At 36.9% G+C, this 26,284-nt stretch overlaps 7 protein-coding genes across 10 annotated transcripts; 5 read left to right on the forward strand and 2 right to left on the reverse strand.

Moving 5' to 3' along the window:
- Positions 1–21: 21 nt before the first annotated feature.
- On the reverse strand, positions 22–3,537 carry LOC143904473 (uncharacterized). Of its 2 annotated transcripts, none has more exons than XM_077419182.1 (4): positions 2,150–3,537; positions 1,412–1,546; positions 604–822; positions 22–136 (listed from the first exon to the last, which is right to left on the reverse strand). In XM_077419182.1, exons 1-4 carry the CDS (start codon positions 2,232–2,234, stop codon positions 78–80), a joined length of 498 nt encoding a protein of 165 aa, XP_077275308.1. In that variant the 5' UTR covers positions 2,235–3,537; the 3' UTR covers positions 22–77. The 2 variants fall into 2 exon arrangements, with proteins under 2 accessions (XP_077275308.1, XP_077275309.1); XM_077419183.1 differs by having other exon boundaries at positions 90–136; positions 710–822; positions 2,150–3,535.
- A 378-nt stretch (positions 3,538–3,915) lies between these two features.
- LOC143904470 (nucleoporin Nup43-like) lies at positions 3,916–5,838 on the forward strand. Its single transcript, XM_077419180.1, has 7 exons — positions 3,916–4,135; positions 4,360–4,464; positions 4,542–4,666; positions 4,756–4,877; positions 4,968–5,119; positions 5,234–5,480; positions 5,579–5,838. Exons 1-7 carry the CDS (start codon positions 4,022–4,024, stop codon positions 5,749–5,751), a joined length of 1,038 nt encoding a protein of 345 aa, XP_077275306.1. The 5' UTR covers positions 3,916–4,021; the 3' UTR covers positions 5,752–5,838.
- A 771-nt stretch (positions 5,839–6,609) lies between these two features.
- LOC143904466 (putative pre-mRNA-splicing factor ATP-dependent RNA helicase PRP1) lies at positions 6,610–11,887 on the forward strand. Its single transcript, XM_077419174.1, has 10 exons — positions 6,610–6,790; positions 7,369–7,660; positions 7,736–7,799; positions 7,916–8,610; positions 8,714–8,944; positions 9,040–9,259; positions 9,482–9,604; positions 9,816–10,006; positions 10,091–10,253; positions 10,401–11,887. The coding sequence occupies exons 1-10, from the start codon at positions 6,738–6,740 to the stop codon at positions 10,526–10,528; spliced, it is 2,160 nt and encodes a 719-aa protein (XP_077275300.1). The 5' UTR covers positions 6,610–6,737; the 3' UTR covers positions 10,529–11,887.
- A 149-nt stretch (positions 11,888–12,036) lies between these two features.
- Rangap (Ran GTPase activating protein) lies at positions 12,037–16,020 on the forward strand. The gene is made up of 5 exons (XM_077419175.1): positions 12,037–13,139; positions 13,388–13,807; positions 13,893–14,680; positions 14,752–14,979; positions 15,065–16,020. The coding sequence occupies exons 1-5, from the start codon at positions 13,034–13,036 to the stop codon at positions 15,284–15,286; spliced, it is 1,764 nt and encodes a 587-aa protein (XP_077275301.1). The 5' UTR covers positions 12,037–13,033; the 3' UTR covers positions 15,287–16,020.
- LOC143904468 (phosphatidylserine lipase ABHD16A) lies at positions 15,786–19,364 on the reverse strand. 2 transcript variants are annotated; one of them, XM_077419177.1, is made up of 11 exons: positions 19,037–19,364; positions 18,858–18,911; positions 18,320–18,633; positions 17,854–18,035; positions 17,665–17,779; positions 17,455–17,590; positions 17,054–17,218; positions 16,858–16,985; positions 16,577–16,773; positions 16,337–16,488; positions 15,786–16,233 (listed from the first exon to the last, which is right to left on the reverse strand). In XM_077419177.1, exons 1-11 carry the CDS (start codon positions 19,097–19,099, stop codon positions 16,129–16,131), a joined length of 1,611 nt encoding a protein of 536 aa, XP_077275303.1. In that variant the 5' UTR covers positions 19,100–19,364; the 3' UTR covers positions 15,786–16,128. The 2 variants fall into 2 exon arrangements, with proteins under 2 accessions (XP_077275303.1, XP_077275302.1); XM_077419176.1 differs by having other exon boundaries at positions 19,013–19,364.
- LOC143904474 (uncharacterized) lies at positions 19,317–23,953 on the forward strand. Its single transcript, XM_077419185.1, has 3 exons — positions 19,317–19,386; positions 19,597–19,668; positions 20,655–23,953. Exon 3 carries the CDS (start codon positions 20,731–20,733, stop codon positions 21,301–21,303), a length of 573 nt encoding a protein of 190 aa, XP_077275311.1. The 5' UTR covers positions 19,317–19,386; positions 19,597–19,668; positions 20,655–20,730; the 3' UTR covers positions 21,304–23,953.
- On the forward strand, positions 23,699–26,264 carry Mbf1 (multiprotein bridging factor 1). Of its 2 annotated transcripts, none has more exons than XM_077419179.1 (4): positions 23,699–24,031; positions 24,143–24,194; positions 25,455–25,615; positions 25,715–26,264. In XM_077419179.1, the coding sequence occupies exons 1-4, from the start codon at positions 23,957–23,959 to the stop codon at positions 25,868–25,870; spliced, it is 444 nt and encodes a 147-aa protein (XP_077275305.1). In that variant the 5' UTR covers positions 23,699–23,956; the 3' UTR covers positions 25,871–26,264. The 2 variants fall into 2 exon arrangements, with proteins under 2 accessions (XP_077275305.1, XP_077275304.1); XM_077419178.1 differs by having other exon boundaries at positions 23,704–24,049.
- Positions 26,265–26,284: the final 20 nt, after the last annotated feature.

Raw genomic sequence — 26,284 nt, forward strand, 5'->3', positions numbered from 1 at the left:
ACGCTCACAATACTGTTATACAAATGATTGTAGAATCACAAATGTTAATGTTATCGAAATTGTACTTGAAATTTTAACTAAAAGTTGAGTATGAATGTAGCTTTCGATCCACTGCAGTCCCGTTTTGACAGTGTTACTGAGAAAAAAATTCAGTCTCGTTACTTTTTAAACAGACCACGTATATGTTAATAATTATAATATAAAAATATTAAGATAAAAGTTTCCTTTCAGTTATTGTACAGATGTATAGTTAATTGAAACTTAACAACACTTGCAGTTGTTACAAGATCGTTCTTTCGTTATGCAAGTTTACTAATCTCATTTATACATGCAAAATAGATAGGCCGTTGTATAGTAGCGGAGGCACTTGCGAAGTTTTGAGCACTTCAAGTCTACCAGTTGCGCACGAAGAACTACTCCATATTTAGTTGAGAGCGTAAAGTTAACTTTAGAGTCTACTGCTATATTATAAACTGCGTTAATAAATCATTTTCCTATACGCGCTAAAAATTACTTTAAAAAATTTTATATATCGCAAAGAATATTATAACGTATTTTGATCCATAAAGCACAGCTAGATTATTTCGTAATGATTGCACTAACCGTTCAATACTGACAAATTTTGCATGGTATTGTTGAATTTATCGATTTCATCTTGCCTCGGGGATAAATAACCGTTGAACGTTCCGTGAAGATTAGCGTTTCTTACACTTTTCAAATAATTCGGTTGCTGCTCCAGAATGCTGTAAAGTAACCACTTAACATCCGCAAATTCCTTGCTCAACTTTTCCTCTAGACTCGCGAATTTTTCGTCCATCGCCTCTGAAAGCATGCGTATTCATCGATTAACTTTCTATACGTTTACGAAAGCGGAATTATCTTCGTCCCAATAAAAAAATCCAATCGACTTTTGATGCTCAACGGCATCGGATGGATTAGCGACCGTCTTTATTTATAGTTATTTAATTGTAAGAGCTTTTATTCGACGCGCCAAAAGTTTGAAATTTTCCACATGCAATATTATTGCTTATAACTCTTTTGCGTTATTAATTTGATACAATAATATGAGTTAAGACTGCGACTTGCAAAATCATAAGAATTGATACTTGGATGCGTATAAGAAGTTCTCTTCTAATAAAATTTAAATGATCAGAATTACTTATTTTTTTGAAGAAAGATACCTAAGTTATTGTCTAACGATTTTATTTTTATTCTCTTCTAATTGATTGCAGATATTATTGTAAATATTATGTACGTTGAAAGATAATTGCTATAGTGTTCTTTAATATATATGTGTCAAGGTAATATTAATATTAATATTTATAGTTAATTCAATACTAATATATTTATATTATAATTTTAATTTTTTTTCTTAATATATTTTATTTTATCAATTTTAATTTTTACTCACTCGATTTACATACTCCAGTAAGTACTGTTGTAACAGTGGCACGTGCATACGCGACCACATCTTCCGTTGCGATCTTGCAAGTGGTATGCCGCGTTTCCGTGACATCGTCGCTGCTGACATTGGCCTCAATCGTCGCTAAAAATTGCAATGTGTCTGTAGATAAATCTGTACTTTTTAGCGAACGCGCCAAAGAAAGTGCGTGCAACTTTGTCAAACATATATAGATTATAAAACGATTTTTATACATGTAATTTTATAACAAAACTATATTCTCTCTTCGAGATTACAAACTTTTCCATATTTTGAAGTCAGAAATTTATTGTAAAATATTATATTAAATATAATAGACGTTTAATCTGTTTTCTATATTTTTATTTCTATAATATTATTTTATTTTCAGATTTCATTAAATTTAACAAACAAAATTATTATTTAATAATTTTATACCATATATATATTATTAATTATGCACAAATCTTATACTTCTTATCTATATAATAAATATAAAGGGAAAAGGATCAGTCTTAATTCAAGACTTAAACAAGACTTAATTCAATTAATAATATTATCTAATGTATGTTTCTAATTTTTGAAATTGATTTATCGAAATTCTAGTTCTGCTGTGAGTTTCACTAGTTATGCAGCACATATTAAGATAGGATTTTTAATTGTGTTGTTATTTATTAATTTTATCGGGCACTAATATTAGCACGTGATAAACAACTGTTCCACACCTACGTGTTTTCCGCAAAGATTCACTCGCACCACTGCATGCCAAATAGAGTGAAAATAGTGATATGGAGTAGCGTATGATTTTCGACATCTCGCCGCGCGTGAACGACGCGTTGTGAATTCATCACAACGTGTGGTGGAAATTATAAACAGCAAGTAGCTTCCACTCGTTCTTAAAAATAGATTTTATCGTCTTCTTACCGATGAGAAGGCGTTGAAGAAAAATTACGTAGATAATATAGCGAGATACTTCATAAAAAATTATTTCTCATTACGTGGCGTGCATATTATTCTATGTGTAGAATTTTCAATATTTACTTCAAATAATATGTTCCGTTTTTATCAATTGTATCAATTGTATCTGTATTCGGATTTTAATTTAATAAATAAATATTCAAATTAAATTATTAACTATACAAAAATTTTATTTTGAGCGATTAATTCAATTGACAAGTGCCGATTGAATTAATCGCCGATTAAGCTAATCTGAGTTTGGTCACAGTCGTTCTAAGCTGCAATTATCGTCGAGTTTAAACATGAATATCGGTTATCATCAAGACAGATAAAAATAAGACTCACTTAATACAACTTGACGAAAATGACATGGAATGAAAAAAAAATAACTTGAAAAGGGGCTCACTGACTTATGTATTGATCTTGATACAATTCCTGTTCATGTCGAGTTCTTGCGGTGGAAAATCTTTAAAGAATACGCTCTAGTTAACAAAAAGATTGACCAAACGTAGAAAAGATATTTTTAATACTTTTTTTTATATCCTTGTAAGTTGAATATCGTTTTGTGAGTAGAGTCTCTCGTGGTGCTTTATGGTTATAAAGAAACTTGCATATACTTATGCAATACATATATACATAAAGAAAATCTTACATCACATAATGTGTTAATATAACCAGTTGTAAAAGGATACGTTTTGTTTATTTAAGTGCACAGTCAAACTATGTACGTAATAAATGCATAATTGAGAATTCTATTTGGATAATCGATCGAACATTCTGTTTGAAAATAAAAATATAGAGTTTAAAATAATAAAATATAGTAATCCAGTGCAGATGATAAATATATATGATTTTCAGTTTGCAACACTGCTTCCTACCTAATTCTGACTTTCATCGAAATCACTTTTTCATCTTTACTTTCATTTATTGTATTGGCAAAAAGGCATTTTCATAATTAATGTAGACGATCGTATCGATGAGATTTACTTGATGACGTACTCCATACCGTATTATTCTATAAAAATAATGTTGATAGTGTGGGCCTATGAGTGCACCAAGGAATCAGGGTTTGCAGATTGACACCACTATATTCATGACATATTTAATAGCACTGGCGATAATGAAATAAAAAAACAAGGTAATAAAATATATATAATTTAATTATAGTAACAGTTTTTTATAAAAATGTGTATGCTAATGCAGGTTTTATACATAAATCTAAATTTATCTAAATTTATATCTTTATAAATTCTGTTATTAATTATAGTTTACGATCTGACATTGCAGTTGCAATTGTTTTTTTCTTTTTTTGCAAATTCTGCATCGCAAAAAATATGTTCTCTGCGAAAGGTCTCACTTTGGATGCAAGTCTTCTCACTGCGGTATAAAGTTATCGATTACATAAATTATAAAGAGATTTATTCATTTTCTTGATTTTCTTTTTAGATGGTAGGTAACATTAGCATATATTTATTATTTTATAATTTGTTATTGTATATGAAATGGGCGCAACACACACGTGCACAATGGCGGCATGCGGCATCGTCATTCGAGCGGGAGGCGGGAGAAGCGGTCGGCCGGACTCTACTGTGATATTCGACTTTTTTTGGCTGTATCTACATCTACAACGACTTTGATCGAAAAATGGGCGAGAATGTACAAGGGACGTTCGTATCCGAAAAAATTTCCAAGATAAGGTGGCAGCATGGAAATTTTACGGAAGCGAAGAATTTTTTAACCGGCAGTTGGGATAACCCGGTAAGGATTTCTGGCATACCTAACCTATAAATTTGTTCCAAATAATTGTACATGCTTTATCAGTGTTTTTGTATATGTAATAAAACTGTTATTTTTAATTAATAATAATTAGTTGAAACTTTGTACATTTATATATTTCAGTAATAGAAATTTAAGAATCTATAATGATGAGGAGTTCGAGTAGTCTTAGAACTTAATCTTGATCTTAAATTTCTCTTCCGCAGATAAATAAAATAACATATTGGACATTTAGAACGAATTACGATGAGGAACCATACCCTGCAGTCCTGTCGTCGCACTCATTCCTTGGTGATGTAACTGAACTGAAGGTAGTAAACGCTATTCTTTCTTGATAAAATTAATCTTTTTCTCACGCGTTAAGAATTAATGGAACATGAATTTTCAGTTTATCAGCAAAGATTTCTTTGTCGCCGCCTCGTCTTTAGGCTCGATAAGACTACTGCAAATTGATGAGGATACCTGTACCGAATTTAAGGAGCACATGGCATGGGAGTTTATACATAGTTTTAAGTGAGCAAACTTGGTTAAATTGATTGTGCTAAGCTTTGAAGTCGAAATATATTAAGTATTATTACATTCTTACCAATGTAATTTTACAGAACAACGGATTATGCCTCTTGTACCGCGTTGTCCACCTTTGAACAAGATATAGCTTCAGTGGGAGAGGACGGAAAGCTTAATCTTCTCACGGCCGCAGAGAAGAAACCAGTTAGGATTATCGGTAAATATTGCATTAACATGTATATTAATATATGTTTGTAATATACAGTCTGATTATTGTATTTAAATATTTGTTATCTTTTATTCTCAGAAAATGCTGATAGCTGCTCCATATATTGCGCCGATTTCTTAAAACACAATGAGGTGCTTACCGGAAATTCGAGAGGACACATGAAAGTTTGGGACTTGAGAAACGATCGCGATGTGCCTGCAACTACTTTTATGCTTTCCGATCAAGTTAAAGTAAGTGTTTTATATTATTTTTTTATTATAATTCCAATATATATATAAACCTTTAATCTTTTTAAGTCTTATAAAATCTTGTGAGTTTTATACAAGTGACAAATGATTTCACAGACAGCGGCTACGAGTATTACGCACCATCCTACGCAAAGGCATATCGTGATCGCCGGCGGAGACGACGGCAGTTTAACCGTGTGGGATTTAAGGCAGAATACTTATCCAATGTCTCAACTTAATGCACACACCAAAGCTGTCAGCGAGATACTATTCCATCAGGACAGACCCGACAATCTTTTCACCTGTTCCGTCAACGGAGAATTATGGCATTGGAACAATGCACAGAGTTCAAAACTGAAACTCGGTAAGTGACTTAAAAGCAATTAGTAAGGAGCTCAACTACACACGATGCAATTGCGTCATAAAGATTGATTCTAACATTCTGTTTTGTTGTGATACTAGATTCTACGGACATGCATTGGTTGAATACAATTAGTACAAATGGAAAAGTTAACGTGACTTCATTGTGCGCCGCTATGCACAAACCGATAAACAGTATCGACATCAACAGATCGACACTGCTGTTTGGATGTGACAATGAAGCTATGTATATTGTTAGAAATGTACTTATTTAACACAGTGTGTATATATTTTATTTTTTATATCTTTATTACATTTTTTTTTTTTTTTTAAATAAACTTGAAATCGCCATCTTTTCTGTACTCATTGGCATTTATTATTTTTCCGACAATGTATGTCGTCCATCTGTACTGCGTAATGCGAAATTAACTTTTCCTCATTAAAAAAGTGGTGAAACGCCACTAATATTTAATACTAATTACTTCGGTTATCAAGCATTATATCGAAATTCTATCAACAACTACTTTACTAAAAGTCTACTTGATTAATTAAGCAATTGTCTACTTGCATTATAATTTGCAATAGACTGCCCATTTTTTATAGAAAATTCTATTTTCCAATATTTTTAATTTATCTTTTATTCTTTTATTATAAAAGACATTCTGCTCTCTCTTCTTTCTCCTCTTGAATCCTTCCCTGATGGAAATGTCTTGCTGAAAATACTGGATGAAAAGTAAAAGAAAAGTTACTGAAAAATTATTGAATATATGTATTTAAATTAAATTTAAAATAAATAATTTTTTTTATGAAATGTGATGTGATACTGTGAAATATAAGGAAAGTAAAATTATACTATTAAAAAGTAATAACAAAAATTCTTTTTATACCAGGCATGATAAAATTTACTGAATCTAACTAAAAACTGAAATTTTACTGAAATTTTGATGAAGTAATGAAATAATGAAACTGAGAGAGAATTTCAGTAAAATTTCATTATATTTTCAGTAAAATATTTCTATCAGGATTTTTATCTTTTTTTCCTTTTTCCCTCTCTCTCTCTCTCTCTCTTTCTCTCTCTCTCTCACATCGCGACCGCCGTCAACACCATCTGCTGTCCCTTGCCCCTACCACAAAGGCAGGAAGCTCCAAGCTCCAAGCCGCTGCTGCTGGCGCCTGCTTGCCATCTTGACTGACGCCTCGCCTGGAATTTCGTAAACAGTTTTGGCTCCTGTTTGACCGCGTCTGGAGCGACGGGGACGCTATGTCGAAGCGCAGGATCGAGGTCATGGATCCCTATGTCAAACGGAAAGCCACGTGAGTGCACCTACGTGTTCCCCGCGTTCGCGCGGACGACGCGCGACGGCGGGGGTACTCGGCGGCGGTCAGCCGTTCCCCTTTTGCCATGTGCAATATCGCGGGCATCAGTATCAGCACCCCGTGCCAGTGCCAGCGCTTATCACGCGCGGACACGCGCGTCCTGGCGTTCCGCGTCCTGGCACGTGCGCGTTGATTTTCCGACGTCGTGTCCACGGAGACGACGAGTCTCGGACGTGTCTCGGGCTCTTCACTTCGACAGCCCCTCACTTCCGGCAACGAGGAAAACTTTCGTCGCTGCGCCTCGTAACGGTTCTTCGGTCTGACCTGTGTTTCGCATTTGCAATAAAATAGTCGCTCTTTCTCTAGCGAGCACATTATGTATGCTTGTTCGCACGCATCGCCGTGATTTTATTAATCTCGCACGTGTGCCGATGCGTACGTTAGCAATATCTCGAAGCCCCTCTGTTCTGCACAGAGATACTTGCTTTCAACTCAGTGCGTACGCCATTGGTTTGCGTACTGCTTGTTGCATACGTATGTAGAATGGAAAATTTCATACAATGATCATTTTGCAGGGATGGCTCCGTTTCCAACAATGCAACAATCCCAGGGCCCACAGCGGCGAAGAGCCAAGTGCAGTTCAATCCGTATACCATGCTGCCGTACACGCCGAGATACTATGAACTTTATAAGAAAAGGATAACTTTGCCTGTGTTTGAATATCGCGCGGATTTTATGAGATTGCTGGCGCAGCATCAATGCATTGTTCTTGTTGGAGAGACAGGCTCCGGCAAAACTACCCAGATACCGCAATGGTGTGTAGAATATTCAAGAAGTATCGGAACCAAAGGAGTCGCCTGTACTCAGGTAAGTAAAGTAAAAACAAAAAGTTACTGAAAAATTATTGAATATATATATTTAAATTAAATTAAATTATCCTAGCCCAGAAGAGTGGCAGCTATGAGCGTTGCTCAAAGAGTTTCAGAAGAAATGGACGTTGCCTTAGGTACGTATTATAATTATTTGTTACGTTGGAAAATTAAAGAATATTGTAATATTATCAGAAACAGTGCCGTGACGGTAATAAATTAAAAAAAAAAAAAATGTCTAACTTTTTTACAGGTCAAGAAGTAGGATACAGTATCCGTTTTGAAGATTGCAGTTCGCCAAGGACCGTGCTGAAGTACATGACTGACGGTATGTTGCTTCGGGAAGGCATGTCTGATCCCATGTTGGATGCCTATCAAGTGATACTGCTAGATGAAGCTCATGAAAGAACATTAGCTACCGACTTGCTGATGGGTGTTTTGAAAGAAGTGATCAAGCAGAGACCGGACTTGAAACTTGTGATTATGAGTGCTACCTTGGACGCTGGAAAGTTTCAGCAATATTTTGACAATGCACCGCTCATGAACGTACCTGGCAGAACACATCCAGTCGAGATATTTTACACGCCAGAGCCAGAGAGGGATTACTTGGAGGCGGCAATCAGAACTGTCATTCAGATACAGATGTGCGAAGAGATTCCCGGGGACCTTCTGCTGTTTTTGACCGGTCAGGAGGAAATTGAGGAAGCTTGCAAGAGAATTAAACGAGAAATGGACAACCTGGGACCTGAAGTTGGTGAACTAAAGTGTATACCACTGTATTCGACACTGCCGCCGAATCTTCAACAGAGAATATTCGAACCTGCTCCGCCTACCAAAGCTAACGGTGCTATCGGCCGGAAAGTCGTCGTTTCGACTAATATCGCGGAGACATCGTTGACTATCGATGGGGTCGTCTTTGTCATAGATCCTGGTTTTGCCAAGCAAAAAGTAAATGCGACGTTTTAATTAATTTAATTAATTTAAATTAATAATCTTTTATATATACTATCAATAAACCTTGTTATTAATTTCTAATGCTTTTTGTTAATAGGTATACAACCCTAGGATTCGTGTCGAATCTCTTTTAGTGTCACCTATCAGCAAGGCTTCAGCGCAACAGAGAGCCGGTCGCGCTGGCAGAACAAGACCCGGAAAATGTTTCAGATTATACACAGAAAAGGCGTACAAAAACGAGATGCAAGATAACACCTACCCCGAGATTTTGCGTTCTAATCTTGGAAGCGTCGTATTGCAATTGAAGAAGCTTGGCATTGATGATCTGGTGCGTTTATCGTAATATTATATTATTAAAATAATTACACTGATCGCGTGTGTTTTTAAGTAACATCGTAAAACTTATTGCATATTATATGACAGGTACATTTTGACTTTATGGATCCACCTGCGCCCGAAACTCTTATGAGAGCTTTGGAACTTCTGAATTATCTAGCAGCTCTTGACGATGATGGAAACCTGACGGATCTTGGCGCGGTAATGGCAGAGTTTCCATTAGATCCACAGTTGGCGAAGATGCTTATAGCTTCTTGCAATCATAATTGCAGCAATGAGATACTCAGCATTACTGCTATGCTCTCAGGTAACGTATTGGGGTTTGCTGTATGCGATAATACCGTGCAACTGTTTACTAATAATTTAATAATTATTTTATTTATATTATGTATTATTAAAATTATTAATATATATAATATTACGAAAATTATACGTAAAATATATAAAAAAGAGTTCTAAAAGTAAAGTAATAGAATCAGAATTGTGGTAAGATGACATGGTAGTATATTGATGATTGACATGGTATTAGTCCCACAGTGCTTTGTGAGGCCGAATGAATCGAAAAAGGCTGCGGATGACGCAAAAATGAAATTTGCACACATTGATGGTGATCATCTAACACTACTCAATGTGTATCACTCTTTCAAACAACGTAAGTACTTGCTTCTTATTATTTCAATCAATCTGAAATATTAGGCCTGTTCGTTTTCGCTGTACTTCTGAACTAGTGCAATAACTTAGAAAATGAAACAAATATATTTTCTTTTATTATAACTTATCGCACTGGTTCAGAAGTGCAGCGAAAACGAACAGGCCTGTTGTTTGATAGTTCTACGGTTCTACCTGTGATGAATTAATTACAGATATGGACGATGTTCAATGGTGTTACGACAATTACGTGAATTATCGATCGCTGAAGAGCGGAGACAACGTAAGACAACAGTTGAGCAGAATAATGGACAGATTTGTATTAAAACGCACTTCGACGGACTTCAATTCAAAAGATTATTACATTAACATCAGGAAAGCTCTTGTTAATGGTTTCTTTATGCAGGTAACATAAATATTGAGTTTCTCTTTGTATACCATGCTTTTTTTTATTTTATATGCGTCTTATTATTGTTATTTCAACATGCAGGTAGCGCATTTAGAGAGAACGGGACATTATTTGACCATCAAAGATAACCAGGTAGTACAACTTCATCCGAGCAGTTGCCTCGATCACAAACCAGAGTGGGTTATTTATAATGAATTTGTGCTCACCACTAAAAATTACATCAGAACAGTCACTGACATTAAACGTAAGTTTTCTCGTGTTATTTTATTATACAATTGGTACACATTCGGGCTAGACTATACTTTTTCTTTTCGTCGATTTATTACAATTAGTAGCATCCGTTAATTTTATTATTTTTTTTTTTTTATTGAGATTTTATATCTTTTTACAGCTGATTGGTTGCTCATGATAGCACCGCAATATTACGATCTACAAAATTTCCCCCAGTGTGAAGCGAAGAGACAGCTGGAGCTCACTCAAGCGAAATTAGATTCGAAACAGTATCAGGAAGGCTTCTAACCTCTATATACTTTAGACGTGGATTTGAAAATCGCAAGAAACTGTCGAGAATGCTCAGTCAAAATCTGCTTTTTAACGTGGCGAACTTTGGCACGCGACTTTCTCACCTATCGGAGTCACATCACATACGAAACATTGTGAGACACATTATGAAGAATCACATTTTCTGTCCTTCAACTCAAAAGGCACAGAAGAAGTATATTAAAACATTTAGGTTTCTGTATAAGCTCAGTGCTGGCTTGTACGATGTAAAAATTGAACATTTGAAAAATTTAATTTAACCTTTCGATATTTAAGCCCAAAAAAAGGGAATGGAAATGGACAATTTATTAACTTGAGACACACAAGCAAAAGCATAGTTAATCGATAAGAGGGTTATTTATGTACATTTAAGAGAATGCTTAGTCTCTAAGTATTTTAACAGTAGAGTTCATTAATCGACGTTTACATTCGAACGCATTCGGATTGTCACTAGATATAATAGATTAATTTTTGTATTAAATGTTGACCATATAATGTGAAAAAGGTATATAAAATGGCCACTATATACAGTAAAAAAGCACATAGTCTTCTCATATTCGCCTAAATATTGTCTTGAAAAAAAAAAAAAAAACATTTCTTTTTCATTCATAACATGTCGCTCTTTTTGCCGTGGACTCGGATACGATTTGATGCTTCATATATTCTGTACCCCCTTCTCAAATTTAGAATATGTTGCAGTGGCATTTTTTTTAATGATATGGATAACGAGAATGACCTATGCTTGTAAACGCGCATAAACTTTTTACTAAATAGATAGAATAAAGCTGAGAAACATTTCTAGACACGTCTGAAAGAATCAAATTAATGAAGAAAAAAGTATTTATGATATATGAATATAATAAAGTTCATAAGCACACAACATGCACACATACACACATACACACACATCTACATAGACGGTGGCCAGTTTATGAAAAAGCAGCATTCAGTGTAATAAAGCATCTTTATTAGCACCTGAAAGAAAAATTGAACTTGAGTATTCTATATGTTTATTGTTCATCATTAATATTCTACACGTATTAACAATAAATATATAGATTTTTTTTAGAGGGAAGGAAGGATAAAATAATTTTGTCTCGAATATTCGAAACGATTTTTGTAACTAACTCCGGAATTGTGTTACAGCTAGCCATTGTACCTAACAGTTTTTTTTTGTTTTTGTTATACTTTGATATATAACTAGATACTTTTTCGATTTTGTACATAAAATGCGCGAAAAAAACAAAATTTTTATGGAAATGTGAAATTAGTTGTAACAAATAATGTTTTATTGCATTATACGTTTTCATTCCAATAAACTTGAAGTTTTTATCTCAATATTAATATTGATTTTTATGTGTCTCACGTCTGGCCAAAAAATCGGTATGTACTTATTAATTTTATTAAATTAATAAATAATTTTGATTCTAATAATTTTTTGTGGAGAAAACGATTCGAGATTAGCCTTATACTGATCTTACTTTATTATTGTTTGTACGTTCGTGGATTTTGACATTTCTTATTTTGGAGTACACGGTCGTTGCAAATGTGAATCATCGTATTATGTTACACGGACCTGCATGCTGCATGGAAGGATTTTTGTCCGTGAAATTACATCATGGACGACTTGTGACTAAATTTCGATTAACCGAATAATTCAACCGACAAAATATAGCTTAAAGCAAAATTTCATTCTACTAATATTTTTTCTTACGAATGAAACAAAAAATTAATTGTATCTAATACGTATTGATGAATTTTTCATCGATTTTATTATTCATTTCTGTCAATGCAGATCGATTAACTTTACTCTCGCTTTCTTACTCTTTCTATCTTTTTCTAATTCTTATAACTAAAAAAAAGATAAAAAGTAAATTAATTTAAAGTCAAATTGCATTAGTAGAATTGTGGACAATCATCGAAGCTTCACCGAAAATCACCCTGCAGCCTATGGCCGATGCAAAAACTATGTCCAAGTTTCGGTTTAAGCCAATGAAACTGCTACTTTTCTGTAAGAGCTGCAAGTTGATTGGCTTAAATCGAAACTTGGACACAATTCTTGCATCGTGGACACCGCGAGCTTTTTACCGTTCGTGACCGAGGCTGCGTTCGGGAAGCGCGCTATTAGCGCTATTGCATCATTCTATCTTTATCGCTCATCAGGCGTAAAACAAGGATAAAATAAGCAAATAGCACTAATAGCGTCTTCCCGAACGCACCCCGAATAGTGACTTTTTTTCCAGTGCTCGGCACGTGTTGGCAGCGGTTTCCCGCGCATACGAATTTCGTCGCCTTTACTACCACCTGGCGGAACGCGAAACACGCACTGTGGGGAAGCGATATCAACAAAGCCAACAAAGCACAACAAAAGGGGGACGAGTTTGTCGACGTTTATTCGCACTTCGCTGTTTCGTAGCCTTGTATCGAAGGATCGTCCATCAGGATCGTTTTACAAAATATCTGTGACAATCGCAAACGCGCAACATGTTCAGTCTAGGCGAGATTGGCGAGCAGTTGAAGGACGTGAGCCGGAAATCGGTCGGAGTTTCGTTCGCCGGTCAGTCGCTTGTATTGGACACTGCGGGTGACGGTAAGTCGTTAGAATCTTCTCGACGATGTATCCCCCTCGTGTTTCACGTCATACGTAAAGCTCACGGAACTATTGAACGATTGTGCGAGCTCAATTCTTTAATTCGATCTCTAAACGCAGCTGTTGCTTTGCGAAATTTTCACTGCAAACGTTTGAATTCTATATTTACACGTGTGTGTATAAATTAAATTATTTATTTATTTATTATCATAAAATTTGTTTACCGATGAATTTATTGTGTTGTACAGCTCTCCAAGTGGTGGAAGCGATTAAAGCATGTCCGTGCTTGGAGTACTTGGATTTGGAAGGAAACACGTTGGGAACGCCGGCCGCAGAGGCTATAGCGGAGGCGTTGAAGGAGAAGGGAACTCCGTTGAAGAAGGCTCTATGGAAGGACATGTTCACTGGTCGTCTGAAAACAGAAATCCCAAAAGCGTTGGAGCACCTAGGAACGGCATTGTGCACCGCTGGTAGCCAGCTAACCGAGCTCGACATGAGCGACAATGCTTTCGGCCCAATCGGTATTCAAGGGTTAGCAAATCTGTTGGCGTCGAGTCCGTGCTATACCCTTCTACAGTTGAAACTGAACAACAATGGTCTCGGTATATCAGGTGGAAAGATGTTGGCTAAAGCATTGGAGAAGTGCCATGAGAATAGTTCTAAAGAAGGTGAGATATTGTGTAACATATGTATGCAATTATACGTATTGTAAATTATATTTTTAATGCTTAATCGAGTTGAATCCTACTATAGGCACGCCGCTCGCGCTGAAAGTTTTCATCGTCGGCAGAAATCGGCTGGAGAACGAGGGCGCGCAAGCATTGGCGTCCGTGTTTGAAAGGTTAAAGACATTGGAGGAAGTTGTGATGCAACAGAACGGTATATATCACGCAGGCATCGCGGCAATCGCACAGGGTTTATCTGTCAATCCTAATTTGCGGGTGTTAAATTTGAACGACAATACGATCGGACTGAAAGGAGCCAGAGCGCTCGCTAAAGCTTTACCGACTTTCCGGGGTCTGGAGGAACTGAACCTCGGTGATTGTTTACTAAAGACTAAAGGGGCTTTAGTCTTAGCGGAGGCGTTAGAGATTCACGGCAATCATACGTCCCTCAGATATCTGGACTTGAGTAATAACGAGCTACGCGCGGATGCTGGAAATGCTGTCGCCAAAGCCATGCATGATAAAACTCTTCTGACAAATCTACAGCTGGACGGTAATTGCTTTGGAACGGAAGGACGCGAGAACCTTCGACAAATTCTCACAAAATTGGGAAGAATTGATGCATTGAATTCTTTGGATGAGGATTATACCGAGGACGAGGAGGAGGAAGATGATAATGATGAACAGAGCGAAGAGAACGAAAGTGATGAGGATGAAGCAAGTGACAAAGAGGACACCAAGGAACAAGATAATATTGCGGAAAGCCCAGTGGTAACAGTAGCGGACTTTTTGAAATCGCCAACAGCTGAGAAACTGTTGCTGTTGCACCTGTTGCAACAGGATAATATTGTGCAAGCTTTTATCGACTATGCAACGGTACGTATTAGTGTGTAGATATCTGTACAAATTAGTTACATTTCTAGCGAGATTTTTACTTCTTATTCCAGAATTTGGCAAATCAAAGTAACACAGCTACAGAACAGAAATATATAGAGGAGCTTTTACGGATAATTATGAAAGTATCAGCATTATGCGGCAGTGGCTACATGGATGTGAGAATGAAAGCGGAATCCTTGTCAGATGCTTTATACGCAAAGCTGTTTTCTTATGCCGTAGAGAATAATCAAATCTCCATTTTGAATAATGCATTACTAGTTAATCTTGGTTTAATGAAAGTAAGAAAAAATTAAGAATTACTATTATTTATGCACATAGAAGATACATGAAAGCGAGTAAAACGATTAATAATCTGTTTCTTAGGGCGAGGACAAAGCCAGTAGGAAAATTGACTGGAATTTGGAAGGATGTTTCAAGGCTTTGGAAAAAGTTACTCAGAGAGATTATTTCTTAGCGCAAACAAGGAGTATGCTGAAAGTATTTCTAGAGAAACCAATGAAGACTAGTCGCGCAAATGTAGTCGATCCATTCCAAGATTCTAAAACTGCTCTTAAAACTGTTCTAGACAATATTCAAGTTACGTAAAATTACCGGAAATTATCGGGGTATGACATATAGTTATTTATTTTTATACATTGTATGGAAAATAGTGGAAATTCATGTAAAATTAAAACTAAGATATCATCATTATATATGAATTTTGCAAAATATATACATAAGTAATCTTTCAGATAAATTTTGATAATTTTAAAGCGGAATTTTGTACTTTTAATATTAAATGTTTTCAATGCAAACTTCTTTTTGCAATGTTATTTTTATTTCACAATGAGTCGCTTCTTTTTATTAAAAAATAAGTAATGATTACGAATAATAATTACGTAATAATTAAGTTATAATATCGAAATGAAAAATACAGGTATTATCTTACAATGTATATGTATGTGTGTGTATATATATATATATATTCTCATTTCAGAGTTTTAATGCAAATTAATTTTATCTGTTTTTAAATTACTAATAAAATGTAATACATACCATTGTAAAAGCTATTTCAAATGTCAATATATATATATTAAAGAATCAATTTTTAAATTTTAATATGTATATTGTAATACAAATGAATTTTATACAAAGCAGTACTTGGTGATATGCGACTCGTATAATCAATTCAAAAATGCAAATGACTATTGCAACTCAACTAAAATGCTTGTTATGAATTAAAAATGATATCTAATATGTAAAGTTTTTCACAAAAATTTGTAATTATAGATTATATGGAATAAATAACGCCTGTGTGTATGTGTGCTAGTAAAACTTAATACGAAATTGCACCGTTATTACCGCTTTCATTCGTTCATAACGTACTAATATAAATAAGAAAAGCTCGGGAAGCTTATTCTGACATTCCAAGTATAGTATTGTGAAAGCTACTTCACAGCAATGGCGGATGCTGGATCCCAACCCGGATGAAACAGATCAACAGACAACGGGATACAATGCGACGATGATTGATCTTTCATATACATTGTTGCCTAGAAAATAGAATGGGGAATAATAGCAATCAAAGTACAATTGCTGTTCATCTTGCTGTTTTTCGATTTCAAATCTATGAATCTTTGTGTATGTAATACGTACAAGGAAGAGAACCAACTGTAATTTTGTCCTAGTATTACAATTCTGTCCTAGAGTAGACGGATAATTTATCACCCCATCATCGCTTCGTATATTAGCTGCTATCAATTCTAGGCAACGTTTCTCCTCCACTTGGAACGATGCCAATATCGACGCTGTCGCAAATATAAAGAATCAATTTGATAATGATATACGTCTTTTCATATGTTTTTTAAGTAACGCTTTTAATACTCAATTCCTTACTTCTGTCGGACACTTCAGCGGATAAGAACCTCGATAAGACTGTCCCAGATTCAGAGGTTTCGGAAAATAAATGCGGATAACGTCTAAGAAGTAATTTCATCAGCAACATATTGCCGCGATTTCCAGATAAGCTGTTGGGAGGTATAGAGAGGATCTCGTCGTCTGTTCTTCTCACTAACAATACGGTCCCGTTATATCTATCAAATTAAAAGATAACAATATATAGAGATACACATGAAACACTATAATTTTATTATATCGTGATGTGCCATAGAATATACCTATTCAATTGTTCTGCTATGTTTAAATTGAAGTAATCTCTGATTATGTTGCGGACTAAACCTTCTAGGGACGGTGGCATTGTTTTAATAGCTAATGGAAGTACATCATCGAACGTAGCATCTAAAACCTGCGGTGATTAATTCATCAATTTATAGAATCGATTTTACGTGTGTAATCAGTTGAACCGAATATTACCAAGCTCCGAATAGAAGGATAATTCATAGCGGCCCAAGTAGCGGGATAGCCTCCGATGCTCCAACCGTACACGATGATCCGTTCTTCGGGAAACTTTAGACGCTCGATCGCAAAACGCATTATACAATCGATGGCGTTTTCCTCTTGCTCTGGATATGGCGCACCCTTTGTGTCATGACTTACTGTTACTGTTATACGAGATACAAGTCGGCCCTCGAAGAAGAAGGCTTGCCATTACTCCAACTTTGCATTTACTGTCTGAATGACAATAACTGCAACATCGGCAAAAATTTTATCGTTGCAATAAAAAGTCTTACGACGGAGTAACAGCAATTCTTCCCGTCGGATTGTTATCGTGAATTATACGCGAGGCTCACTCCTTTGCAAGCGATAATACTTACAGTACTGCTGGCGAAACCCGGATGATTCCAGCCCAGCACCGAATAGCCCTTGGTTAGAGGAGTGGATATAATCCCTGTTTCATAAAAACCACAGTTCCCTTCGCAAGTTACAACCAATACATCGCCATAAGCGCTTCTGCAATATGGTGCACATCAGAAAACAGTTTTTAGCATAACATAAGATGTCGATAAATTTATCGTTTACATTACTTGTTACGCCGATCAACAAACATCGCGTCAATTTGATTTTTATCAGCAGTCATTAATTTGAATCTTTCTCCACCCAGTTTCATCAAATCTACTCTTCCCTTCACCAACGTGGAGCCTTTAACATTGCGATGCAAAATGATTAGTACCTACCGTAAAAACGTAAATACAATAATAATCGTAATGCGTTACCGAGTATCCAACCGATGAAAGATATACTGCCAGGATAAATCAATTTACCCGCGAATGTATGTGCTATCGCATAAGAAAGCAATTTACATGGTATAGCAAATACAAATTCTTTGCCGCTTTGTCGTCTGAGGCGTCCGCTAGCCTTTGCAATTTTTTCTAGTGTTAACTTATCTGCAGTATCACTACAAGAAACATATAATTAGAGCCATTTAAAATCGCCAATCTTAGTTTCAACTTAGAACATCAATATTTCATGCGCGAGCCCTACTTTCCAAGTTTTCAGAGGAAATTAAGCAAAATGTTGAAATATATATTGATTTTCCAAGACATTTGAGTCAAAATTTGAAAAATTTTTGCTACAAACATCCCAATTTTATTAAAATTTATCAGATTTGTCACTTAAATGAAAGCTGAAGATTCTCGAACATCTTTAACATATTAATTATCGATAAAGATAGAGTCCAACCTGTTTAGTTCCGAGACATCAAAGTCCACAGGCCATGCCCAGAATTCAAAATCGTACTTATTAAGTTCCTGCTTCGTGCTGGCATTATAATGCAACTGTGTCTCATTCAAGGTTTCCACAAACTTCACGTAAACCGGATTATTAACCCTGGAGTAACCGCGTGCGGCCAACGAGGCGACGAGGAGCGCGCCGGCGCCAGCTGCCAATTTGCTCAAGCAAGAAACGTTATCTGTCAAGGAGTAGCCACGTTGGTACATGGCGAACATGGCAATGACCGGTACGGCGTACAGGCTCATGGACCATATCGCCGCAAACTGCAACAGCGCAAGAACAATTTATGAATTCGCACATCCTTATAGTCACAACAATAATAATAAGATATATTCAGACGATTAGTAAGTTGTGACGAATGTGACGGAATCTCGCGTTCGCCGGTATTTGGAAGATCCTCGCCCGCGTGGAGCGGCGCGATAAGAGAGCGCGACGAACACTCGGCAACGTCACAACCTCCGTTCTGTCTGTCGCGCGGAACACTTACGGAGATCACGATATGATCGCCCCATCGCTCCAGGTTCTTCGCCTCGTACGATTTCTGTAAATCGGACACACGCATACGCGTATTATAACCTCAACTTTTTATGCAAATTTCTGGGGGAAAAACGCTGAGTCGCTGAATAAGCGTGTCGTACTTACGTCGACCAGACCGATCCACGTTACCTCGTAAATCTTGAAAAGCCGCGGACTGAACGCGCACTTCCACAGCGTCCTGATCAACGACATCTCGCCCGCGCGCGGTCAGCCGAACAGCCTCCGATATATAAATATGCTACTGCGGATGTGGATTGTGCAGTGTGCGGGTGCGGACGTCACGATGCGGATCGAGGGTCCTCAACGGCGATGCCAGGACCAACAACAACGGCGAAGGGGGGGGAAGGGAGGACGACTGAGACTGGACTCTCGTCGATCGAACGCGCGCAATCGGCGCAATAGATCGGCGAGGACGAGGACAACGAGTATGTACTACCTAGGAGAGAAAGAGAGAGCGAGCGAGGAACAGAGACAGAGACGTAAAGATCGATGAGAAGCTTGCTCCTGAATTTTCTCCGATAAGCGCGAAGCCGCGAATATGTACTCTTTTTTTTCCTAGATGAGACGCTGAACCAAAAAAAAAGAAAGAAAAGAGAGATTTAATTAATAAAGAATTCAGGAGTTAACCCGTTCGTTTTTGACGTTTCGAGTGTTTCGACCACGGTTTTACATACCTATTTTTTTTATAGGTTTTGGAACGCACGAATATTTAAAAGACTGTGCTGCGAGCCAAAAACATACAGCGCAACATCTGATAACAAGTAGGAACAAGCTATCTTATATATAACGTATACTTTTTACAATATTTTAATTTAAATAAATAAATAAATAAATATATATATATTTATTTAAATTAAATCAATTAAATTAAAAAATATATATATAGAGTAATTCCTTTCAAGTCTTCAATTATTTCTAGCCGACACGCCGGAATGCCTGCTTATATTTATAGTAATTTAAAAATTCTAAATGACTATAATTTTCTAATTGTAGAGTCGATAATTGTCTTACATCAGTCGAGCGAACGTTATCAATAATTTCATATATATATATATATATATGTGGTAAGATTAACAAAATAATTCAATAATTGATTCTGTATAAAATAGGTTTCGACAAAAGTCCGTTTATCACAGATTAGGAACGTAGGTCACGTTACAGCATATATAGGTATTTACAGGTAAGATCGAGGATATTTACAGATTTTGCGATTCGAAAAGCACTCGAGATTTTATCTAACGACTACGTTTATTTGTTGCAGGCTTCAGCCTCACGCAGATACCAGAACTAAAAACTAATAGCGGACTAGAAAATCTTGCATGGTGTTTGAGTACTATCGCATCACGAAGTAAGCGGTCATGGATGTACGCGGAGTGCACACGAATCCTCTTTTGATAAACCAGCATAAACAGTATCCTTCCTATTCGTCGTATGGAATCGTAATCATTCTACCAATTTTGTCATATTTTGCTTAATCTTTTATGGGTACAAGATAAGTCAAGGGTGAAATCACAACATTTATTCCAAACACTACATTTGTCCTTTACACTGAAGGATACTTATTTGATATAACGACGAGACTGTGTGTAGGCAGAAGTTATGGAATCAGAAGCGAGAAATCAAATTAATAACGACTATAACAAATTCTTCTTCGCGACCATGTATGTGTCACGTTTGCAAACGGTTTGGCGACGGCGTCTCTTTGAAGCGATGCAGTAACTGCAAGATGATCTCCTATTGTGGTCAGGAACATCAGAAGCAGCACTGGAAGCAGCACAAACCTTTGTGCAAAGCCATACGGGGCGTGCTGCAAAACTACCAGCATGGATGATGGCGGTGAAACTACGGAGGAATGGACCGACAAGAAGCGGAAATTCATGCGGAAAGTGTCGTCCAGGCTGGGACGTATCCTGAATTTGGATGAGACAGACATGTTCTATTTTCCAAGGGAGTGCCTGGTTTGCCACGAACGAAACGCTCAGTCGTTGAAAGATTGTCAGAAGTGCCTTGTCAGCTTTTGTCAAAATCACGAAAACGGTATTGAACACAAGAACCTCTGCGGTCCCCTAGAACTATGTCTTCGTATATATTTATCTTCTATAGGAGAGGAAAACAATCCTTCAGGTCTGCATTCTTACTTACAACACATTTCCCGCACGAGTACATTTCAGAACATGGAAGACTTTATAAAGACTTTTGGGAATATTCAGACTCACTCGGAGATGTCGTACAATGTCTTGGCAGCCAAACACTCGCTACATTTGACACGTTCCTTAACGTTGTTTCATGCTATATATAGTTTACATTGTATATGTTACAGGCAAAGTCTGCATGGTGTGCAGTGTCGGCATTGCCCGGGCAAAGTCAGCATTGCGCAACGCGACTGGACAAAGTAGTTTATTAGCGGACATTGCCCGGTTTGATGTGGGCAAAGTTAACACTGCCCATCCAGAGCGATGGCAATGTCAGCAACTATTATCACATTGCAGACTTTGCTCGGTTCCAAGTGGGCAATGTCAACATTGTCAACAATGCTAAATCTCCGTGGGCTAAGCTGCGCTAAATATATTAGCCCACGGAGATTTAGCATTGTTGACATTGTCCACGGAGCCCGTAGTAGTCCAGGTTCTCAATTTTTGGGACAGATATTTATGTAATAAAATTACAAGGTGCAAATTTAACAGTATTTATTAGATTAAAAACTCAATACAGTTATAGTTTCTCTTTTAAAATAAAATGAATATACTTATTGAATTATTATTTAGAATAGGTAGGTACTGCAAATATAGAAATAATCAAACCATTATGAATCATACATAGCTTGAAAACTCTTAATTATTTTTATTTTTAAATGTTCATTGTTTGTAAACATTTCTCATTCTAGTCAGTTTTAGTCAGGTTCTTGACATTTTCATTGACTTGACATTGTCAAGTTTATCTCAATAATTATAATAAACAAACATTAATAAAATTCAACAGTCATTGACAATTACTTCTTGTTCTAGTAAAAACTTTTAAAACAACACAAATGCTAGGTCTACAATGCGAGTCGTAAAGCCGTGAGTCGTAAGAATTGACCAATCACAGTCGATTATTCTCCTCAAATTCGATTGTGATTGGTCAATTCTTACGACTCACGACTTTACGACTCGCATTGTAGACCTAGCAAAAATAAAATAAAAATGTTAAAAATTAACATTGTACACATTATTACAATTACAGTCACATACAATGATATCTATATCTGTACATATCTATGTTTAATGTTGATGTATGTATTTTTTGTTTTATAAGTACTTTAAATTTTGTTATAAAATAAATGATTTGATTGTCTTCTGAATAATGATTTTATTTATTAGTTTTATTTCGATTTTCCAATATACTATTTTTGTAGGTTTCTGAAGTTATACATAGATATTATTGGATGTGACTGGTCGTCAAAACTTTGGCAAAATACAAACGAAACCTCTTTAAATTCTTAATTTAAATCACAAAATAAAACAAAATTAATTTTTTTTTAATCGTTTGTTGGTCGTTTGTTGGTGATTGTTGGCCTAATTACGTTTGTTGGTTCTTAATTTTTTTTTAATTAAAAAAGAAAAATTAGCGTTAAAGTCAGCCGGAAAAATCTTATTTTTAATTAAAAAACGGTCTAATCGATGCGTAATCGTTTGCTGATGATTGTTGGTCTGATTTTAGCGTTTGTTGGTTTATTATTAGTCATGTTCTGCGCACGCGCATATCATAAAATCTGCATCATCCTTAAACGCATATGGAATAAAAGTAGAAATATTGTAATAAAAAAAATTATACATAATAATTACAATGAACTTTTTTCATAATTTCCCTATTAAACTTGTATTATTTTACAGTTTGAAGTTTCGTCACGCTGGGAGTAAATAATCATGGATCCAGCGTACGGCGTACCGGCGCGGCGTACGCTGAAAACAAATAACTTGGCCAATCACAAGGCTTTAACGCTCGTTTTCGTTACGCCAGCACAGATTTTACGCTAGTTTTTGCAGCGTTCTGACGTTTATGCTACAATGATACACACCCACGTACACGCATATAAAAATTATGGAATATTTTGCTTCATGTCGTATGAATGTATGTACATACATATATGTTAAAAAATCGCGTTGAAAAAACTTCATCAGCTGTCCCATGACAGAGATTTATATTTACGCCGGTGTAATGATCAATAAGCCAATCACAAGACCCCTTGAGTATCCATGTTGAAAATAAGCTTTGTAAAACAACACTGTGATTGGCTTATCAATCATTACGCCGCTTTTAAATACGCTCCATGGGACAGCCGATGTTTGTGCTGGCGTAAACAAAAACGAGCCTGTGATTAGTCAAGTTCAATTTAATTCTTTAATTCCGCCGTACGCCGGTACGCCGTACGCTGGCTTCATGGCGGTTCATGGGACTTCACCAGTTCACCCCTGGGCACACCGCAGCCGCGTTTCGGATAACGGATTTCGAAATTCGCGGTCACGCCGTCTCGGGTCGATGCGTCGATGCTCATCGTGGGACTCGCGGGAATGTGTCGCGTCGCGCCGCGTCGCAATTTTTCCGGCCGGCGTCGCGGTGAAAAAAATTAAGCAAGAAAGAGATCCGGCCGAATCCGAATCCGGCGAGCTGCGAGGGCACGCCGCGCGGTATCCCCGCGGTATCTTCGGTAATCGGACCGACCCCCGATGTTCGCGGAATCATCGCGGCTTCGCGCCGGTCGATCGAGCGGCCGCGCCGCATGATTTTCGGAACGTCCGCGAGGCGGAGAGAAGACCTCGCTTGTTGGGGGGACCTCGCTGGAAACGCAACCACGACACCACGCACCACGCCGGCGGGAGTATAGAGCGGTCGCTATCGTCGCAGTGGCCGCACACGCGTGTGTCCGAGAAAACGTCCTTCGCGCGAGCGCTTCGTGTTCCTCCCCCTCCCCCGGACACCGCGAACAAAACCTCCTCCTCCGCAGTCCCCCGTTGTTGTTGTGAGATATATTCCCACTTTTTATTATTATTTTTTTTTTTTTTAAACGCCATGTCAGACTGGGACACCGCGCCTATCACTCTCCGTAAACGCGTTCCGAAGTCGTCCACGCTGAAAACTGAGAAGGTAACCAATGTAGCTCGTGTACGTACGATGGTCCGCCGCGGCTGGTCAGCCGCCGCGTACAATAGGTATTTGCGCCGCGCGATTGTGTAACCGGATTGTGTTTGTTTACAGGCGGTTAACGACGCTCGGCGACAGGGCTACGCCGTGGAGACGCAGGCGAAGTGTGAGTAGCACGAGTCGGTCCGACTCCGACTCTCCCCCTCGCCGGGTGATTTTGCATATTCTTTTCGCGACTGTTCCCGTCGCGACATAAACAAAGTCTGCGTACCGAGCGAACGATTCTGCGTATTCGCTTATCTATGATAAGAGGAACCGAGTTACATCACGGTTCCATAAGGGGAAAAGGTGCTGAAAGATTTGTGTGTCAAAAAACTGGAGCAATCAGTTTGGAGACAATGATAAGATTTGTCTTATTTTAAACAATCTTTGAAAAAAAAAAAAAAAAAACAGTTCCACTGAACTGCGAATTGTAAAAATGATAATTATCATGTTTTTATTTCTTTTCTTGACAATGACAAGGTATGCAAGTATTAGCACGGTTGCGGTAAAAAAAGTGCACGTAATCCGCATTGTTGTATCATATTGAGTCATAAGTAAAAAGTTCAAAGTAATTTAAAAGCACTTTGATGCGTTAATGTTAATGTACCTGTAGAATATATGTAAATATTATGTGGTTATCTATTTCAGGAAGTATGTATAATAATTTATCAATATACTACATAAATTATATTACATCTAATAGAAAGAGACAGCATCGTAGATTTTCCATTAAGCAATATTTTAAACGACACGCGCGATTTCTACAGATATAGAATAATAATATTTTAAAAGTGTCTTGCCGCAAACATGTGTTGTCTTGATATTTTTTCCTGATAATATTTTATCGAAAATACAATAATTTTGAAACAGAAAAATAATACCACAATTAAATGAAGAGAAGTGCCATCTTCGCGGTCGGATCTTTGTAGTCTAATAACATTTTATATGATGTAATGTTTTATATACTTTTTTCCACTTACTGCGCGCCGATTGTTTGTCGGTCTTGAAACACAGTTTTGTTGGTCTAATTAATATACAATATACATAATTAAGGGTCGGTTGTTCCAACCTGTTGGTAAACCAACTAATAGTTAAATCATATATGTGTCTTTGTTTTTCTTTCAAATTAAACAAGATAGACATATGATTTAACTATTAGTTTGTTCACCAATAGGTTGGAACGACCAGTCCTAAATCAATAATTAATTTAACTCCTTGATGTTTATCTTGATCAATAAGCATCCTTCAAAACTATTGTACAAAGAACTTATTGCGGAAATATCACCCCAGCCAGGGTTCGTACCTACCTGCCTGCACTTCCTTCCAATTCGTGACGGGCATCTTTGCCAATTCGACCACTGAGGCAAATAATGTTTCTGACTAGGGGGTGGTGGTGCGAACAGACAACATGTGACGACGAAGAACACGGCCAAATTGGATCGTGAGACAGAGGAATTGAAGCATGATCACGTTCCACTCGAACTCGGCAAACTTATCCAGCAAGGACGACAGAGCAAAGGAATGTCGCAAAAAGATCTGGCTACGGTAAAGTATTTGTGTCATACAATTTCATCAAACCACTTATTAATAGAGGAGAATAAAGCACGAATATATTTTCATTTATTTTCAATGTGCTTCTTACAGAAAGTAAACGAGAAGGCGCAAGTCATCAATGACTACGAGGCGGGACGTGGAATACCGAACCAGATGGTGATCGGCAAAATCGAGCGAGTACTCGGAGTCAAATTGCGCGGTAAAGATCGTGGCAAACCGATGACAGCCCCCGGGACGAAGAAGTGAATCTCGGGGGGAAGCAATGTCTATCTTTCGATCCTTATATACTGTTCCCAAGGAAAAGAACTATGAGAAGGAAGACGGTAGAATGGAACGCAACAAAAAAAAAGAAACACAAACCCCTACCCTCTTTTCCTTTGGTTATATGGATATTGTGAAAATGGTAAAAAAATGGGTTATAATTAACTTGTCTTTATGTATGAAATAAAAAGAAACATATTTTAGGATATCACGAATACGTACGGAGTTATATACGATTACATACGGTGCATACAGTAACATAGCGTATAACGTTAAACAAGGCTTATTGAGTTACCTTCGCGCGTAAATCGTTTGTTATAGATTTTTAAGTGTACATTACCAATGCTAATCATGAAATAAAAGCGAAACGTATGTTTGAGTGACAGAATAAAATTTTTA

Source organism: Temnothorax americanus, unplaced genomic scaffold, assembly GCF_048541705.1.
Source record: "Temnothorax americanus isolate GAGA-0224 unplaced genomic scaffold, ASM4854170v1 Scaffold52, whole genome shotgun sequence".
Classification (NCBI taxonomy): domain Eukaryota; kingdom Metazoa; phylum Arthropoda; class Insecta; order Hymenoptera; family Formicidae; genus Temnothorax; species Temnothorax americanus.